This window comes from Abramis brama, assembly GCF_963993115.1.
Source record: "Abramis brama genome assembly, chromosome: 2".
NCBI classification, from domain to species: domain Eukaryota; kingdom Metazoa; phylum Chordata; class Actinopteri; order Cypriniformes; family Leuciscidae; genus Abramis; species Abramis brama.
This window is the reverse complement of record NC_139964.1, coordinates 43,911,339-43,932,447: the sequence shown is the minus strand read 5'-3', so window position 1 is coordinate 43,932,447 and position 21,109 is coordinate 43,911,339. Positions and strand designations below refer to the sequence as shown.

The following is a 21,109-nucleotide window of genomic DNA, read 5'->3' as shown; positions in this document are numbered from 1 at the left end:
TGACTTTTGGCCATCACAAAATGTAGAAAATCAAACTCAGATTTTAAAATATTTTTTTGTGATGTCATGATAGGGTGATGTAAACCAATTGAAAAAAGATTTTGGTCAAGCTCGGGTAAATAAAATTAACCATTTATTTAAAAAAATAAAAGATAAAAAATGTCCACCCTGTTAGGGACAAATACTTGTGATTCTAATTTATTACATTATCTTAGACATCAGCTCATGTACTTATGTCCCTTTAAAAACCTATCCGTTAATAAATTATCAAAAGAAAACTATACTATAAATTGTACTTACTTTCTCACAAAAGCATAATTGTACATTTTTCGTTTTCAGATACAGATCGTTTACTTTTTAAAAGTACTGCATTATTGATACTCTATTTTCATTGTCACTTAATTATATTTTTTTTTATGCAGAATTTTTTTAATTATTGAAGAAAAAAAGAAGAAGCTTAACAGGGTGGACAAAGTGATGACAGAATGAAAGTGGTTTTCTATCTCTATACAACCAGTTACATTATTACATTAGTTTGAACTGGATTTAGATGGGAACCAATATGTAAAACATTACCAAAATACAATTCTTCAACTTTAAACAAAAATTACTTTCACAATCAGTATGTACAGTGTCCCCTTTGTGAGGTCTTCTAACAGGGTGGACACTAACAGAGTGGACATTCTGACCTAAAATGCACCATATCTGAGCAAAAATAAGCTACATAAGGTTTATCTAATAAAGAATTGTATGGTCTTTTATGGTCTGTAATTTTAAAACTATTATTTTTCTACTATTTTTTTTCATTTGTCCCTTAACAGGGTGGACGTAGGCTAAGGTTGACCACATTAAATGTGAAATATATAATTGGGTAAAAATAGAAAATAGGATCTTACTCACTTTCCCAAGCTGTTTTCCCTCCAAAGAAGTGATGACAGCTATATGATGTCATTTAATTTTTCCAACTTTCATTTAAAGGGAAAAATAACAGAGTGGACAATAAATTGAGGGACCAGCTAAAAACCTTGATTATAATTGCTAAAATAAATTTAATAATTGAAAAGAATGTATACTTTTTTATAAAAATCACCTAGCCTATTGTAAGTGTTGCAGTTATCATGAAATTGGAATACACTGGGATCTTATGAAAAATGGTGATATATGTGGTCCAAAATGCTGTAAAATGTCTCAAATTATTATTATTTTTCAATCAACTTCAGTGTGCTTAGAATTCAAATTGTGTTATGTATGACTTATAGCCTAGGTGTAAAATGTATATTGTTCAACATTTTAGGGCAGTAAGTTCGTGATCTTTGCTGGGAACACAAAAGGCTCTCAATCCCAGGATTGACTCACATGCAAGGCAATGGAAGTGGAAATTAGGGGTAGGCTACAAGGTTATTTTCACAAGGTTATTCAAGAAAACTACATCAAGTTTTCTAGATGTAGCAAGGCTAATTTAAGAGAAGTGTGTCGCAAGTGTGTCGCAATAGTACAAAACAAGCAAATAATTAATAAGGATAATTGTAGCGACCTGTTGGATAATTTTATCTGCTGAGTAAAACATTGACATAAATGTAAACAATCCAACAATCCAACCAACAGCAAAAAAAAAAAAAAAACTTTGAAAAGAATAATTGACATGCACCTATTTTAATGAAATATTAACTAATGCATAAATATTTATTAATGCATAGTCATACATTAGCAATTCAGCACTGATACAATACTAAATTTAGAGTAGCCTCCAAGGTCACGGTTTTCATCAGCAACCTGTCTGCCAACTTCTTTCAATTGTTGTCTCACCCCCTCCTCGGAACACATTTCGGTTTCTGACACATCCGAGAACATCTGATTGGTCGAGAGGGCAAACACCCCTAAATTCTGTCTGTGACGTCGTAAGTGCGCGCCGCTCTGCTCTCAGCAGCTCTGACTATCATGGCGGCTTACAGAAGCACTGCAGGCTTTCAAAGAGTTTTGCATGCTGTTAAGGTGAGCGTTTGTTGTCTAAAATCGCTGCGTGTAGGAGAGCAATTCATATAACGAATCTGATTATTTGTCTGATTTATGTTTAAAGCATTGCAACGTTATCTGACTAAGAGCTCGTGCTTGTCTAAGAGAGATCAGCAAGAAAGTTCACTTGACTTGTCATGACACACGGATAGTTTCATTGATTGGTAACTGAAAAATATTTATTTATGAAACATCACTTTCTCCTTATAATAATATGGTGTGTACTTCATTGTTGTCGTTGCAGAAAGAAACAACCAAATGTCTTTATCACTGATGACTGTGAACTCATGTCAATGTCAAAATGATTTCATGAAATGTTTTCGCTTGCTGATTCACCTGTGCCTAATGTATATGGAAACTCTGGGCATTTAAACACGCCTTTTCAACAGACATGTAATGAATATTTGACTAAAATATTATTTTTTCTTGTGATTGACGCTCACTAATGATAACTTTAAAAGAAGCTTAGGCCTATATGTTTGATTGCATAGATTTCCACTTTAATCAGTGACAGTCAAAGCAGAACATGAATCATATTCACAGTTTCAAACTGTGAATCACAAACCTTGTTTCTCTCACTGTGAGCCATCTTCTACTTGTAGGAAGTTTATGTTTCATTCAGATTTATGGATAATATTTAAACAATTTAGGGCTAAAGGACCAAAAACAAAACATGACTTAGTGCTGTCTGTGGACTGAAAGTATATGCTGTATCCAAATAAATAAATTCACTTATATTGAATTATATTTTAACAGAAAATGCTAAAATTATAAATTAAAATGAATATATGCTTCAGTGACATGTTCTTTTTCTTGTAATATGTATTTGAATTTTTATATTTGTTATCAAAGGTTTGAGCATTGGGTTTGGGCAACTCTAGAATAAATGTTTCCATTCATTGCTGACAGCACCGTCTCTCTGTCTTTTAGCATGTCTGTCTTAAGCAGAGGTGCGGTGTTATAATCTGCCGATACTCTACGGTGAATGACCCAAATGAGAAGGTAAGTCAGATAAAAGAAGTGTTTTGTATTCATGGATGCTTCTCATTTCTTTAATTTGTGAATCTCATTTGTGCACACTGTGCTGTTTTCACTCTCCGTTGTTCTCAATTGTTGCTTGTCAGACTGTATGCTAGATTGCCAGTCAAACACAGAAGGTGCACGAGTCACGTCGGTCTTTTGTCAATTGATATGTTGTTGATGACAGAATGGAGGAGTGAGGGAACCATATCTATACGTAGATATAGTAGCAGCGATCTAAGTTGGTCCATGAAACACTCGAGAGCAAGTTGACTGTGCATCTGCAACCTAGATATTCACATGTATGAATATTTATATCTGTAATAAACTTTAGAAGATAATTTGGTTAGACTTTAATTGAAGGAGTCTATGTTAAAGTTTAATTATACATTTAAGTAGTGAGTAATATAAATAAACTACATGTACTTATAGGGTGAAGGTTAGGATTTGGTTTAGGGTTAGCTGCATGTCATTATGCATAATTTATAGTTATTACAATAGTAACTACATGTAACAGGGACACTGTAAAATAAACTGTCAAAGTCCCCCTGTAGTCAATAATTTTATCCCTTAAAGCTTATCTTTGTTCACCAAAATGACACATTAAAAAAAAAAATCATGTGCATTTTTTGCATGCCTTAAATTAGCTTGAATGCAACTCTACAGCCTTGCTTCATTTAGTATACGCAGAACCATGAACATGCTAATTAGCCCCACCTCCACTCACTCACACCAGCTCACAGATTCACTCGGCCAACTTACTGAGGTAAATGCTGCAGAACGGTATCGCTCTTTACAACCTCGGACACGTAACGGTAATTAATATGATTATCCTTTTGCTTGACTACGTTATCAAACAGCTCATGTTACTCAAACCATGTTCCCGTTCGCCATCTTAGACTGCCTTCTAACAATCATCAGAAACGCTTTGAACAACTCAGAGCGTCAGTGGAGAAAGGCATATAGTTCATTATAACATCGTAATATAGGCTACATCATATACATAATTCACCTACTATATTGATAAAAGTACCTGATTTTTTATGTCAACAGAAAAATATACCAGGATAACCTGGCGTCTCTTGAGACTCCACTGCTTCAGAGCATAGTAATGATATGCTTAAAGCTCACCGGCACGTTGATGTGATTGGTAACAAGGTAGTTTGTGTACCAGTGATTTCAAACCGCGTTTTTGAGACTGTCTTTGGTTCACTGCAGTTTTAAGGAGAAAAAACTCAGCAATGGTGTTGACTTATGAATGTACACATGGTTTGTCTTAAAGCACATTAAAAACACCACATCTCATTTGTTGTCATGGTTTTATGTTGTCCTCCTTTGGTTGGTATAGTTACTGATTTAGTTTTCCTTATTAATGATTGTGATTTAATTTAAAATTACAGTATAAAACATATTTCATTAACTGAAGTAATGTTCATATAAAAAATACTAATCAGTTTTTACCTTTATAATACTCATACTGACAACCACATTAAAGGGTTAGTTCACACAAAAATGAAACTTCTGTCAGTAATTACTCACCCTCATGTTGCTCCAACCCCGTAAGACTTTCGTTCATCTTCGAAACACAAATTAAGATATTTTTTATGAAATCTGAGAGCTGTCTCACTCCTTCATTGGCTGCTAGGTAATTGATATCTGCCGGCCCAGAAAAGTTAGTAAAGACATCGTTAAAATAGTCTAAGTGACTACAGTGGCTCAACCTTAAGTTCCTCAACCCTCAGTTCTCGCGCATGCGTCGTGGCGCTCTCGTGAACTCACTCAGAGGCCCACAAAGAAGAAAATCAATAGTTGAATAAAGGTGTTATTTTTGTTTTTTTTTGCACACAAAAAGTATTCTCGTCGCTTGATAAACTTAAGGTTGAGCCACTGTAGTCACTTAGACTATTTTAACGATGTTTTTACTAACTTTTCTGGACCGGCAGAATTAAATTGCCAAGAAGCCTATGCAGGATTGAGACAGCTCTCAGATTTCATCAAAAATATCTTAATTTGTGATCCGAAGATGAAAGAAACTTTTACGGGGTTGGAACAACATGAGGGTGAGTAATTACTGACAGAAGTTTCATTTTTGGGTGAACTATCCCTTTAAGGTGCACAGGTTCATACACAAATACAAAAACACCATAATGATTACATGCATGACACTAAAATAATGCAAGAAACATTAATTTAACAAGATAAGAAAACATAAAACCCTAATGCACATATTTGATAAGAAAACAGTTATTTAAATAAAAAAAAGTTCAAATGTGAGCTGTTAGAAAGAGAATTCTGGGAATGTCAATTTAAATTTTTTTACTTATTTTACTGTAATATGATTTGTCCTTTTTCACTTCCAAAAACTGTACATAACAGTATTTTACTATACAATTACATGAAATGTCCCATTAGATCTATTAGAAAGTTTTTTTCCATATAGAGTGAGGGAACTTTTCCGTTAACCAATTAACAGGTTTTAACCATAGCATTTTTACGTCTTTTCCCATTGAAATCATATTCAAAATCAAAATTTTGTGACATTTTCAATGAAAATTCATTGATTTATTAATGAGAGTGATGAGTAGCATCTGAAAAGATGACGGACGTGTTTGGAACAGTCAAATGAAGTATCTACATATAAATATCCATGGAGGAAACTAATATGTATCAGTTATTTTGAGACACACCACATGTACAAGGGTCAACATTATCTTTGCATCACCTTTACACTCCCAAAATCCTATTGCATCCATGTAGCTTTGACGTGCTATTCTCAAACAATCAACTTTTGCCTGGAGGTTGGTTGTTTATGTGTGTTGTGTGTTGGGGAATTGGGGGTGTAGCAATATGAGCAAATGGGGAAATATGCTTTGAGTTTAGGTATGTGTTCTTGGGAGACACGTTGCCCAAGGCTCATCTTGACACATGGTTTATTGGCAGACACTTCCTTCAGTTTTTCCATAAATTGTTTACATGTGGCAGACTACATTAGCGAAGCCTCATGCTTTGATGTTTAAGACCCACTAACATCCACCTTAACACTCATTTAGATCTCCCTATTAGAACTTGTGAATGTTCATTGCACTACATGGAATAGATAACTGTAATTTAATATATACGGTCTGGATGTGGCTAAAGTAGTTTTTGGACCTGTTGTACCTGTTTAATTCTGGGGTTTTTTTTCAGTTCTGCACTTAGAACTTGCTCTCAAAGATTTGTATCTCTTCTCTTTACTTTCTTGTCATCTAAAAAGCAGTGTGTGTTGTGTTGAACAGCTTTCACTTACAGCTAAATGAGCTTTAGTCAGCGTTAGAGCACACACACACTGTGGACAAATCAAGTGTTGACAAAACAAATGTCTTAATCGCCCTGTTCCCTTTTCCTTTCCACAGACCTTTGATAAAATCCTCATTGCAAACAGAGGCGAGATCGCCTGCAGGGTAAGCGAGTGTGTGTGTTCTTCACCAGGAAGGTTCTTTTCAGTGTGTTTATGGCAAAACATTACATTTGTCTTTAGGCCATTTTCATTTTTTATCAGGGTGAAGTTCTACATGTGGTGTTTACATGAAGTTACATGAACTTCCAGTGCAGTTTTATTACTATGAAATATAAACATATATATTTTTGTACAGTCAAATGTCTTAATTCTTTTCTTTTCCATTCATAGGTGATTAAAACTTGTAAGAAGATGGGCATCAAGACAGTTGCAGTTCACAGTGATGTTGACTCTAGTGCGGTGAGAAAGTAATATTTAAAAGTACCCTAAATATGAACACTAGCTATGTTTCCATCCACCTATTTTTATGCTCATTTTGGATTATCGCATAAACAATCACTGGATGGAAACGCCAAGATGCGCATAAATTCTAAAAATGTGCACAAAAAAACTCATGCGCTCAATTTTTATCCGATAAGAAGACATGCGCATAAACTACGATTGAAACACATTTACAGAATAAATCCTTCAATGCACAACAAAAAAACTCGTGACTTTCTCAAAAGAGGATGTGATTGGATAACTGGACTAACCAGTGGACTAATTTCATTGCACAGCATCTCAAATTCTGGAATGCCTGAGCCAAAGTCTGTCATTAAAATGATTTGGATTAATTCCCTCCCAGAAGCATCTCGCATGATTGCATTCCCAAACACCAGGCATCAGAACACAAGGTAACCTGACAGCGGTAATTGCGTTTCGTCTGCGCGGTCTGAGACGCTGGTCGTTTATGATGTAGGAAAAAGAGCCACAGTGGCTTCTCCGGTTGCAGCAACTTCCACTTTTATTACAGATATTTTGCACCAATTTCCCAGGAAGTGACGATTTTGTTCCGTTGAATACATGGATTGGAAACTGCGCTTTATTCACAAATACGATATTCCAATTTTGTGCAAAATTTTAATTCGCAACTTTGGATGGAAACTTGGCTAAATATAGTGAAGCTTAAAAGTCTGACAATACATTTAAAATTTGAGATGCAAATTTAATTTTAGCTGAAAATCTTTGTTGTACATTTTAGACTCATTAATGTGTTTTATTGAAAGGAAAAAAAAAAACACCATCATGTGATTTATGTAAAACATCATTGTCTATTGAGCATACTTTACAGCATACTTTTTTCTTCCAGAATTCTTTAATCGGTATTTTAAAACATTCTCACTAGGAAGCGTTTCAGAATTTCTTTCTCAGGAGTATATTCATTGTTTGTCATTTGATTAAAAACTATTCTCTTCTTGTCATGTAAATGACCTTTAGTTCTGTAATGGCATAAAAAATTAAAAGCATTAAAACCAACTTTTGAAATCAAGACAATTCAATGATTTTAAAAAAGATATCTGCATACATACCCTCATGTTGCTATAAACCTGACCACCTTTTCTCTGCGGAGCACAAAGTAAGATATTTTGAAGAATGTTGGTAACCAATTGTGTTTTATTGTATGGACAAAATAAAAAACGCAGACATTTCTCAAAATATCTTGTATGTTCCACAGAAGAAAGTAACAGGTTTGGAAAGACATGAGTATAAAGAAATGATGACAGCATTTTTAATGTTTGAATGGACTATCCCTTTAATTTTTCAATTCTTTGCTCAAATTCTTATCCTGATGGTATCATTTAATTAAAATTCTTTGTATTAAATTAGAAAACAATTCATTTTCACTTTTGGGGTCTCTTTTGGACTCTACTATATTATTATTTTTTATAACTTTCACATATAAAAGAAGAGATTACTCTAATGTAACTGCCCATATATACAGTACAGGAAGACTGTGAAGCATTTGAATTGAATAAAGCAGGTTAGTCATCTGGAGGCAGTCTGCTACTAATATCTAAATTACCCCACTAGACTTTTACAAGCATTGCAAGATAAACCAAAGCTTTTGCTCCTCTCACCTTTATCTTCTCATGGAGTGTAATCCTCTGTTCCCATGATTGATAGCTGTCAGTTTTCTCCCCCTCCTATTCCATATGCATGAGAGTTTGATAGAGGCAGTGTTTTAAACTCTGCTCGGTCCCCCTGCTGTGTTCTGTGCTGGAGTGGGGGAATGATGGGGGGGTTAGAGGTGGGGATCTTTTGCATTTGATTTGCATCCTCCAAAGAGCATCGAAATGAAGATGTTTAAACAGAGCAGTGGGGGATAATCTGGACTCTGTATGGGGGAACAAATTGACATTAGAAGTCCACATACTGACCCCAGGATTGATGTGCGAATATTTTACAAACACGTTCCTAATTTCTTTCTTTCAACCTTTATTAGACTTTTCATTCTTTCTAATGTCATTTTCTATAACACCAAGAAAGATAAATGAATTGATTTAGTAATTTGGCCTTGATATTACAGTGTTTCATTAAAAGTAATGGAACCCACAGGCTATCTCACATCCTCTCTGGTTAACGGGCTAGGTGCTGACAGAAAAAGAAGTTTATTGGGCTCCTGAAACAAATGGTGGGAAGCCGTCAAGTTTGGCGCTGCTTTAAAAGACTCAGACAGAATACTCATTAAACTCACTGGCAATGAAAACATGTCTAGAGATTTGTCTGTCCAAGACCATTTTTTTGGTAGTATTTATTTCATTTTAATTTAAGATATCAATTTAGTACACAAAAAGAATAATAACGTACAATGAAATGATCAATTCTTCAGTTAGCCATAAGATGATGAATGTCAGGGTTTGTGTGCTGCTTCAGTGTTTTGGGCTCATTATAGTATCTTGCATCTCTGCTAGATCTTTGAGCGAGCTCCTCCACCTCTGTTTGCGTCACCCTCGTTAAATGTGAGGAAAAACAACTTTGCGTCTCCCTTTTTACACATGTGTGGAGAACATTAGCAGAGAAGCAGCAGTTGGCTAGCGTGCCTTTCCCAAACCTCCCCTGTTGATGCAGTTGTCAATATTAATGCTTCCCCATTGTGAGGTCTGTCACTCAGTCAGCTCACTGTCACAGTTGCTTCACACCGTGTGTGACGACATCTTGGCCACACAAACAATCTGTTTGTGCTTTCTGTGGGATGAACTCACTGGCAATGAAAATTAGTGTTTAAAATGCTGAGTATTGGCTACAAAATCTGGGTATGACAAAAACAGCTAATCAAACATCAGACTATGCAAAATCTGGTAAAAACACTCTGGTACTTCTCACACATTACAAAAAAACCCCCCATGAGAGCATATGAATATTATAAACAGAATTGTAATTTTTGTTTTGTTTTTACATTTCAGCAATTTTACATTTAACTGGAAAAGCACTTATTTTTTTTGCTATCCTGAATCTCAAACAGCAGAGCAAGGCACTAGCAACGACAAGATCGTAGATTCGTTTTCCAGCAAACTGAACATGCATGAACTGATTAAAATGTACACCTTTGACAAACATTGTAATTTTGTATGCACATTTCACAACACATGAGACTGCCAACACTTTGCAGGCATGTTCATGGGCCTTAATGAGGAAAAAGTGAGATAATTTCAAGAACAACCATAGGTTACTAGTATTTCCAACAACTCAAAAACCGAAATGGGTTAAATTGACCTGCTTCATATTATGTGACTTTGCCGATTTTCCTGTGTGTTTTTTTCTTTTAGGTTCATGTGAAGATGGCTGACGAGGCTGTGTGTGTCGGTCCTGCCCCTACCAGCAAAAGTTACCTGAACATGGATGCTATCATGAATGCCGTCAAGCAGACTGGAGCTCAAGCTGTGAGTGTGTGTGTGTGTGTGTGTGTGTGAGGTAAAACACAGGGGACTTTAGCACAGTTGGAGCCTAATCCGTGTTGGTATAAACAAGGTCATATATTATTAACATGGTGAACTGGTCAATGCTATTATCTGTAAACATAACTGAATGATGCGATGGAGCTGTGAAATGTCACCTGTATAACACATACTTTGGATGCGTAAATCATTTTCTAAAAGTTGTCTCTCTCTTTTGTAGGTCCACCCTGGCTATGGATTCTTGTCTGAAAATAAGGAGTTTGCCAGGAGACTTGTGAGTCTGCCTTTTTCCTGAAAAAAAGTGTTTAGTTAAAGAAAAGAGAAATGGATAGTTGAATATTTAAATGACTTTGTGTTGGAGTTGGGGGCAGAGAAGCCCCTCACTTATTGTTCTACGTCAGCCAGTGTCCCTCCCACACACATACACACACACAGTTTTTGTAATTAACAGCTCGGACCCCCCAGTAGTAATTTAATTAAAGGTGTGAGTTCTGAGGTGAGAAGATTATTTGCAACCCAAATAAAGGCAGAAAGGCCAAAAGGGTCATTTGATAAAGAGATTCAGTACCACATTCAGTTCCAGTTTTATTATTGGTTTACCCGCTTTTTTTGAAGGACGGTGCTCTGTTTCTTAGAATGTAGCCAGTGCTGATTGTTAAAAATGCATGTATGTAATATTGAGTGTACTTGCATTACTGTTCAAAAGTTTGTGGTTCAATAAGTGTTTTCTAATGTTTTATTTTTATTTTTTAAGACTCTTATACTCACCATGGCTGTATTTATTAAATTAAAAATACGGTAAAACACTACTCTTCTGAAATATTACGATTCAAAGTAACTTTTTCTATTTGAATATATTTTCAAATTTGTTGTCAACAGCAGAATTTTCAGCATCATTACTCCAGTGTCACATGATCCTTCAGAAATCATTCTAATATTCTGATTTGGTGCTCAAGAAACATTTTTTTATTATTATAATAAATAAGCTGAAAACGTTGACATCATGTGCTGCTTAATATTTTTGTGTAAACAGCGGCAAATTTTAACAATGTGAAAGTCTTTACAGTCAGTTTTAAGTTATTTAACGCATCCTTTCTGAATAAAAGTATTTATTTCTTTAAAAAAAAAAAATCTTACCGACCACAAACTTTTGAACGGTAGTGGCGGTGGTTGATGTTCAAAATCCTAAAGGAATTATTAAGCCACGTGACTTACAAAATGTTTATGGATATCCTGATCATTTTTCCCATGCAAAACAATTGAATGGAGACTGGAGGTTCAAAAAAGGACACAAAAAGCACCATAAAATTGGTCCACATGACTTGAGCTTTTTAACAATGTGTTGAATTCAGCTTAGTTTTGCGATATTCTTCCCCTCCAGAGAGCTGTTAAAGGATAAATTCTCTGACTATATCAGTAATATATGTAAATGAACAATGTGAATTTTTCATATTCAAGATTAAATCATTCATATTGGGTTTTGTGAACCAAATCAAAACTTTCCTCATGAACTCTTAAGGTGATGATACACAGGGCAACTCTTTGAGCAATGTTGCTGGGCAGTCTTGCCGAGCGACTGTTGCTTGGGCACTTTCCCATTGAAAATGGGCAATACGTTTCTATCTGGATAATTTAGTTCGGTTGTGGGCTCTGTGTCTCAACTGGTTGCTCGTTGATGGCAACATTGCTCAAAAAGTTGCCCTGTGTATCATCACCTTTAGCTTAGATGGATGATGATATTTTTAGTGAATAATACATTTCAGACTGTTTTAAGACTTTGACACAAGCCAAATGGGGTAATTTTATGGTATTTTTTTGCATTGTTTTTGAAGTTTGAAAGCTCCAGCTCCCTTTTTTTTGTAATAGCATGAAAAAGAACGAGTATGTTATTCAAGAAAGATTTCTTTTGCATTCAACAAAAGTAAATTTAAAGTAAAATACAATTTGAAACAACATTGCGGTAAGTAAAGGTTGAATAGAATATAATTTTTGGGTGAACTATCCCTTTAACCCCTGTGTCCCAAAATAATTGAGCCAAGCGCTTCGCATGTGCCAACCTCCAACTGTGCCTCAGTGTTGCCATGGCAACTAAACTCAGAAGCTACCATCTTTTTTTAACCCTTCAATCGATTACGACTAAATAAGGACATGCTTCGTGTCATGGCAGGCCTCAAACACACTCAGAGAGTTCGCATGGGGCCGTCACTCTCTTTTTTTATCTAGATATTTGCGCTTTTTTTTTTTTTTAGGATTCCAGATTTCTTCTGCCAGATTTCTTCTTTTTGCTGCGTTGTAGAACAGAGAAAAGCGGAACAGACAGAATTTGAGAATAGAGATGAGGGAAGATGACACGCCTCTCTGTTTCTCTACTTGTCTTCTGTTTCTTTTTTTGTCCATAATAGTCAGTCCTGGTTATTTATTGGCGCGTGTATCATCTGTGTTCTGTGTCTCTTACTCTCTTCTGCAGTGTAGTTTAAAACGCAGAGTTTCCGGCAGCTGTGTTGACGTGCTTGCAAGATCTCCTTTGATATAAATCACATTCAGGCAGGAGGGAAACACACACCGGGCGTCGTCACAGCAACGGCGGGCTCACGTTGATAGGTTGCCTAGAAGTAGTTGTAGATAAAATTTTTAGCTAAAAATCTTAAATAAATGAGCTTTTCTGGTGCAGTTTTAAAGGCTTTCGGCAGAACATCCTACTGTTAATCAACAGAGGCTGTTAAAAATTCATCAGCATGTCAAAATAAGTGTTAAATATTAAGCAGTAAGAGACCCAAATCAGCTCAGCTAAACCCAGATTTGTTTCATGTCTCTTCGAGGTTGTCGACAGCATTGATGAAGAGCACACCTTTCAATTTGACTGTTATCCTGCAGTGAATAAATCATAAACCACTGGTTTTTAAATCTACAAAGGGGGAAATCTGCCTAGCAACACAGAATGAATAGAAGCAGTTTTCTTTGAGGAATTTCTCTTTTGGGTTGTATCGCAAGCAGAAATCATACAAATGTGAATGCATATACTCTACAAATCTACGTTTCCCAGCCCGTATCCATTAATTGTGTGATGTTATTTCAAAAAGTTAAAATGTGTCATTTCTGCGTCACTAGCAGCACCAGATGGAACTGACCCATGGGCTGGAATGAATTGGGACATTGCAAAACATTTTATCTGCTATTTTTCTTTAAAGAACTTGTTAAATTATGCAGTTTTCAGGGAAATACTTTGCACAGTCAACCAAAGAGAAAAGAGAGAGGCTGCATCTGAATATTTGTACTTCCCTAATTTTTGTTAGGTGAAAAACGGTACGTGAAAAGAGTTGTATGTCCAAGTTCACAGTATTTGTAAATCAGTAGGCAGAAAGTACTTGGATGACCTGCTACTTCTGGCAAGATTCTGAGGTGTGGATCCAGTAGACACTTTACTGTCCAGTGAGGCCACGGCAGAGGATTTTTGGTATGCCAACTGACACTGTGGGTCACATGACAGTGACAACATGGCGCATGTCCAAATTTCTTTCATACTATATAGAACGTCATGAAGTAGCTACTCTGAGATCTCAGATGCAGCTTGTGATGGTCTATTGTGATTGAATTAAGATTTGAAAAAAGGAATACCTCTGGTCACTCTCATTTCCTTGCCAACAATAGTTTCTGCAAAATTCAGTTTAAAACTATTCAAACAAACAAGATTTTAATTTAATTGCATAAAAAGAGCAAAAAGTTTCAAAATCAATTGCAACCATTAAAAAACAACAAAAAACTTTACTGTCTGTAACAGCATTGTCTCAACCAATGTTGTGAGTCTGGAATACCTTTTTGACTTGATTAATGGCAGGCGGTAGCAAAGTATGCAACTTCAGTCTGAAAAAGTTGAACCGTTTGAAACAGTGTTGTGGTGCTGTTGGTGATGCAGAAATTACACACTAGGTTAAGTGTGTAATTTCTGCATCACCAATTATCTTCTTATTATCAAATAGACTTTTTTTTTTACATTAATGTCTTTCAGCTAATAATAGTAGTACTTTAATCTCTGTTTAACCTGTTTTACCATGACTAATTCCATTTTCCCCGAGAAAATCTGTGCAGAAAGCAGTCTGATTGTGTGTGAGCTTACAAATGAAACAGGAGTGTCATAGTAATGCATCACTTACAGAAAATAGTATATGCGATGATTCACAGACTTACAGAAAGTGGTAAAAGCATAAGCACTTCATTTAAACCATATGTTTGCCTCATTATATATTAAGCTATTAGAAGTTTTTGTTTTAATCTTGTATTTCCCCAATATTTTCTTCCAGCTTGCCCTATATACTTAATTGCTTTGGATAAAAGAGTTTTGCTATATGAATAAATGTAAATAATTAGTTTAATTAGCAATCCCTCAACCACATCTGTACCTGTTCAGTTCTCTCTGCCTTTCCATCCCCCAGTCATTCTTTTACATTTCCCTATACGCATGCGCACACACAGATGAGTGGGCCATCCACTGCCTTCTGTGTGTGTGTGGAAATGAAGATGTCATTACATTAGCAGTTGAATAGCGATACCCCCCACATGAATAAGAGGTGAATGAGCCCCCCATCCTGAATAGCTGCCCCCTCTGCCCGACTGTTAGTACAGTTTTACGCAGCGCAAACGATTGGCCAGAGCCCCTGGGCATGCGCAGCTTCAGCCTTGAGAGCTCTGTTAGGATTACCTCTACAGCCTCTTTAGCATCTTAAAAGAGAAGCGCTTTTCAATGGCAGAGTTTGAGTGGAGTGTGTGCGTGTGTGTTTTCATGCCTTTTCACTCTTTGGATGTTGTCCTGAACAAGATGTTTTCATTCTCCTGGTGTTCTCTTGCTCACGTGCGCAGCTGTACACAAGTCCTCGACACTTCTAGTGGCTCACACTCTTTTTACTGTTGTTGTAGTGGGTTGCTGGTTGTTTAGCCATTTAAATGTACCACATGCACAAATACACATGAGGGAAGTGTAAAAATGAACAGAAGGAGGAGAGAGAGTGAGTGACAGCTGAATGGGCCCAACCGTTTTATTGGATTTAATTTTCCAGAGCCTGACAGAGACACAGACAAGGGTTTGAGTGAAAGGTCTCTAGCATGACGGGGCCACTGTAATTTGCCAGTGCATATCAAAAATAAACAGTGATATTTTGTCCCATTTATGTATTTTTTTTCTTTAATTTCATGTCCCCTGTTTGTGTGTTGTTTTCTAGTTTTTTTTCTAGTTTTTTTGCTTTCTAGATTTTTTTCTTTTTATTTCATGTCCCCTGTTGTATTTTGTTTTATAGTTTTGTTTTCTAGGATTTTTTTGCTTTCTAGTTTTTATTTTATTTTATTTTTTATTTATTCATGTCCCCTGTTTTGTTTAGTTTTTTTTTTTGCTTTCTAGTTTTGCTTTCTATTTCATTTTAAAGCACAATTGTTTTCAGTACTTTTTTAAAATTTAATTTGTTTAAAATAGAAAACTGTCGGTAGTTACTTCAATCAAGTTGTTTGTGCACGTGAACTTCAGATTCAGTGAAAAATAAACTTCCATATGGGTTTTCTCTACTTTATAGTTTTAGTGATTTGTAATGGACTTCAGTTGATTACAGAAGTTAAATTTGTTGACACCTTAGTTTGTTTTTTTCCCAAGCACTTGTCAAGAACAAACAGATCACTTTTTTTTGCCTCATTTAGATTTATCCTTTATCTCATGACACCATGGGTCCAGTTGGAGCTGAAAGAGTCATGGGGTCAAATCCCTCTTTTAATTACAGAGCTCCGTGGCTTCTGCACGCCTCAGGCATACTATCTGTAGTATATTAGCCAGGAAGCAATAGCCTCCCGATTCTCGAGACTAACAAAGGAAAGAACAGATCTCCTTTTTCCCGTTCTTTTTTCTGGCTTCGTTATTTAGATGTATGTTTCTGCGGGCATTACCCGAAGCTACCTTTCTTTACTTCACCAGAGTTGATGCCCTGGGCCGGGGCCTGTTTTTGTGAAGGGATTTGGTTCCCCTGGCAACAAAAGTATGGTAGCTTACCTCTTTTGAGGTCGAGAGATTTAGATATTCAAGACGTCAATATGCCGTGCGTGGCCAGCGCTCGTAGTAACTGTGTTATATAGTTTACTATTACCACTGTTTCAAGTATGTTTATTTGTGTTTTTGTGTATTTGTAAAAATTCTACTTTTATAAAGAAATGTCATTTGTTTACTAAATTAATTTCAAGTATATAATCATAAATCTTTCTGTATATGCTGCTGTTCAAAAGTTTGGGGTATTATACGTTTTTGAAAGAAGTCTCTAATGCCTCTCTAACAGTTGTACAGCTTAATATCTTTGTTGAAATGGTAATAAAAGATTTTTAGGATTCTTAGATGAACAGAATGTTCAAAAGAACAGCATTTATTTAAAATAGAAATCATTTGTAACATTTTAAATGTCTTTGGTGTCACTTTTGATGAGTTTAATGCATCCTGGCTTAAAAAAAATATGAATTATCTTAATGAAAAAAATATCTTATGACCCCGAAGTCTAGTGTAAGTTCTTCAAGATCATGAGAGATATACATCAGTCATGTGTGTCCAAACTTGTCCAGACTGATACTGTGAAAGGTTAAAAATTGGAATCCGGTGTCACCTGATGCACAGTGGTGTATTATAACCAAAAAAGAACATCTGGATCACATAATGTGCAGGTGTGTTGAGGTTTGGTGTAGGAGTAAAAACAGGGTGCGTGTGTTGTGATCTGATTATCTCGGAGTCGTGCAGTGAGACGTGACTTTTTCTGATTGTTGCCTTAATACATTTGATGCCTATGGTCTTGATTTGTAAGTAAGATCTCCTCCGAATAAATAACTTAGATGACATAAAATGTGCCTTATTATAAATTCTTTCTCTACAGGCGGCCGAGGGGGTGACCTTCATTGGTCCTGACACGCATGCCATCCAGGCCATGGGGGATAAGATCGAGAGCAAACTCATCGCCAAAGCTGCCAAAGTCAACACCATCCCAGGCTTTGATGGAGTAGTCAAGGTCAGATATTATTTATTTCTTTTTATCCTCAGTCTTTTCCCAAGAATTCCTCACATCACACATGCATGTGCTGTTTATCTGATAAAAACGTCTTGCAAATATATGTGTAAAGAAATGTTCAGCCCAGCACAGATGGGTGGTATATCGGAATTACAAACACTTTTCTAGTGGAGCTAAACAAAGAATCTTGCTGAAATAGAGTATACTATATGTGTTGCAGACAACAATATACATATGCTATATAGTTTATAATATAGATTGTATTTGTAATACAGTACATACACTGCCATTCAAGCTCTGCATTTATTTGATCAAAAATACTTCACTTGAAATAGTATCACAATTTAAAATGTTTTTTATTTTTTATTATGATTTTAAAATGTTAATTTTAATTAATTTGTCACTTAATTATGTCATCTACATACTGACTTGTTCTTGTACAAAAAGCCCACTATTTTGGTAGTATGTTTGTTTTTTATGATATGCAGTTCAGACACATTTTACTAGGACTTTTCACAATTGCTCATTCATCCAAAAAAGTAGTTGACTCGTCTGTGTTTAACATATGTAAAACGACTCTTGGCATATAGCATCAGCAGTTTGTGCTGCCCAAGTCCATTGGCACATCACAATGGGATGCATTTTGTGGACAGAGGAGCTTTCCTCCTCCTGTCGCCATGTATTGAACAAGCGCAACTGCAGTCATGCGAGCCGCGACTAGTCAGAACAGACCCAAAGCGTCGACTAGTGGCAGAAATAATCTAATAGTCAGTGCAACTCCTGTCATTTATTGCAGCTTCTGTTATGAACCGCATCTTTTGATAATTTCCACGCTGCACAGGAGTTAAAGTCTAACGGAAAAACTTTGTAAAGCAGAGACGATTGTTGTTGAAAGTACACACTGTGATATTCATCACGTAACAAATTGTCCTATAGACCTCGTTTTGTGTTTCGTTCCATTAAGTTGTCATATATACACTATAATTTAAGTTTAAATAATAAGTTTGAGGTCAGCATAATTTTTTAAAAATTAATTATTTTATTCAGTAAGGATGCATTAAATTGACCAAAAGTGATAGTAAAGACAAGATTTCTATAAAAAAAATGTGCTTTTGAACTTGCTCTGTCAACATGGGTGATAATAAGAAATGTTACTTCAGAACAAAATCAGCATATTAATTGATTTCTGAAGGATCATGTGACACTGAAGCCTGGAGTAATGATCCAGCCATCACAGTACATTACATTACATTTTAAAATGTATTAAAATGGAAAAAACGTATTTTAAATTTATTTCACAATATTACTGTTTTACTGCGTTTTTGATCAAATAAATGCACCCATGGTGAACATAAGAGACTTATTTCAAAATCAGTAAAACTGACCCTAAACTTTTGAACAGTAGTGCTTATATTTTTATATGCCACTTGTTCTGTTGCAAAGCATACAACAAAGCTCTTAGCCACAATAAAGCTACATATCAGTCCTCCGAAATGTCTTTAAACTCTTTCTCCTGCCTCTATTCCAATGTCCCCTCCCCCACTCATCCCCTCCTCCTGCATGCTGTTTAAATGGCCTTTAATGGCCGTGTGGTGGCCGTTTTGACACTTCCTGAGCTGATAGGGCTCTATAAAGCAAAGATGTGCCGCATGACACTCTGATTGTATGGGCATTACCATCTGTGAACACCTCCTCAACGACCCTGATAGCATCAGCACACTGATCACAGTCTGACTCTCACACACACGCAAAAATCTCCCCTTTAGTCCCTTCTGCTGGATTTCTCACCTTAGCTTAACTTCATTTAATGCTAGTGTAGAACTCAGCTGCTAATGTATTTTGATGTCTGGTGAGAAATAGATTTAAATAGTTGTTTCACTATTTCAATAATTGTTTGTAAACAATTATTTTGTCGCCATTTTCAGCCCTCAGAGATTCGCAGTTGCATAATTGCAACAATTGTTTAAAGCAATTAAATATGACCTATTTGTTACTAAACACAGCAGCTTGCAGTCTGAAAGGAATCACAGTAGCATTTTTGGCAGGAAAATATTTGCAATTTGATTCTCTCAGCACAACATAGCCATTGCCCACTCACACAGTTGTTGACTTTTTCAGATCAATTTGGCAGTCTTCCAAGTATTTGACCGATATTTTTTTTTAAATGGGAACATATTAGAAATATAAAAATTAGTTTCAGAAATGTAATAGTGGGCCTTAATTGTAATTTTTTGTGTGTGTGTTATTTATACATCAAAACAAATTAGGCAAATTAGAGATAAACTGTTCTAAATGAATTGGCTTAAAACCTAGTGAAACATTTTCTACATAAAGGCCCGGATACAGTTCAAGTGAAATCGAAGAGTGAACTGGCAATGACGTCATTGGCAACGTGATTTTTGGCAACAAAATCAGGCCAAAACGAAGTTTGTTTTGTGTTTGTTTCGAGAGTTCGAAACGGCTTGGCTGTGTCTGAAATCGCCCCATACCCTCATTCACTATTCCCTACATTAGTCCACTAGTTCACTTGAGGGAATGTAAACGAGTGAGTGAATTCGGACACTGAGCGCTCCGGAAGGGCTGCCGCTTTTGCATAGTTTGTGCTTTTGCGGTTTAATTATTATTTGAAACTCAGCAAACTGGCAGCTCCAGTTGTAATGAAAACATTTATCTTGAACTCTGTCATGGAAACTAGCATGTATAAACCTTAATTAAATCATTTAATAATCAATTAAAAAGGAATGCATACCTGTATGATATTACACTGTAACTATATTGGATCAGCGGTTTGGAAAATGAATGGAGGATTCAGCTGCGGACGCCATCTTCTGGTCAGGCGCGGGAATTCATACACACAGTGCATTATGGGTTTTCTTTAGCCATTGAGTGTATCAGTTGTACACTCGTTATTGCTGTGCATTGTGGGGGTGAATGAGTGCACTTGATAATGTCCACTATGGTTTCGAGCACCTCTACAAATGGCTGTCCCCTCAAATAGTGCCCTGTTTAAGGGTAAAGTGGCGATTTCGGACACCGCCTTTGCCAAAGCAAACTTTCCAGAAAAGTTTGCTCTGTCTGGTGAACTACCATTGGTCTTTTGCGATTATGTAATAGGTGGATGTGCTCTGAAGCTCCGCCTTCTTTGTGGAAATCTTCTCCGGTTCATTTCTTCTGTTCAGTCCCTCGAGGTCCTACTGGAGAGCCGCTTTATTGTAGAAAATGTTATTGAAATTCTGTTTTTCATGTTTAATACTGTTGATCTGCTTGCTTTTAAACAATCTATTTTATGAAGTGGTATTTAAATAAATGTGACGACTTCACCGGAGCCCTGAATTGCAGAGCTCGTGCAAACATCCACATTGCTATGATCAGATGCTTTCTTATCTACTGTTTTCTCATCGCTGTCATTTTTGTTGTGCGTTTATTTTGTTATTAAAAGAAAAGCGCGAAGCAGCGTAGACGGCATCAGGATGTTTGCTAACAGTTTACCGCTACTCATGTATTTCAAACTTCTTTTTACACCAAATTGAAGAACAAAAAAGAACTTGGGCGTGAGCATATCGGAGCCATAGTTTCTTCAAGTCACTTCAGTCACTGATGTCTCAGGCAATTATTTATAATTAATTTTAATTATATTTTATTTTTGTCACATGATTAAACATTTAAGATCACATTTAAAGTGAATTTAAAACCCTTGAAGATTTTTTTTTTCTTTTGCCTTTAAAACCATTTCCCTTCTTATCAAATGCCTTTATTTATAGATTTTGTCAAACCCTTGTCCCAGAGCCAGACTCTGGCATCCAATCTTGAAACTTAAAATCCATCATAAAATTATTAATTTTTCC

The 21,109-nt window shown here is 35.9% G+C and overlaps 1 protein-coding gene across 1 annotated transcript in view; it reads left to right on the top strand.

The window, feature by feature from the left end:
• Window positions 1-1,878: 1,878 nt before the first annotated feature.
• pcca (propionyl-CoA carboxylase subunit alpha) overlaps window positions 1,879-21,109 on the top strand; it is a 49,934-nt gene continuing 30,703 nt past the window's right edge. The window contains exons 1-7 of the mRNA XM_084098169.1: window positions 1,879-1,992; window positions 2,944-3,015; window positions 6,426-6,473; window positions 6,701-6,769; window positions 10,117-10,230; window positions 10,466-10,519; window positions 17,133-17,264. Of these exons, the coding sequence (XP_083954295.1) occupies window positions 1,939-1,992; window positions 2,944-3,015; window positions 6,426-6,473; window positions 6,701-6,769; window positions 10,117-10,230; window positions 10,466-10,519; window positions 17,133-17,264 (543 nt within the window). The 5' untranslated portion in view covers window positions 1,879-1,938. The remainder of the gene's footprint in view (window positions 1,993-2,943; window positions 3,016-6,425; window positions 6,474-6,700; window positions 6,770-10,116; window positions 10,231-10,465; window positions 10,520-17,132; window positions 17,265-21,109) is intronic.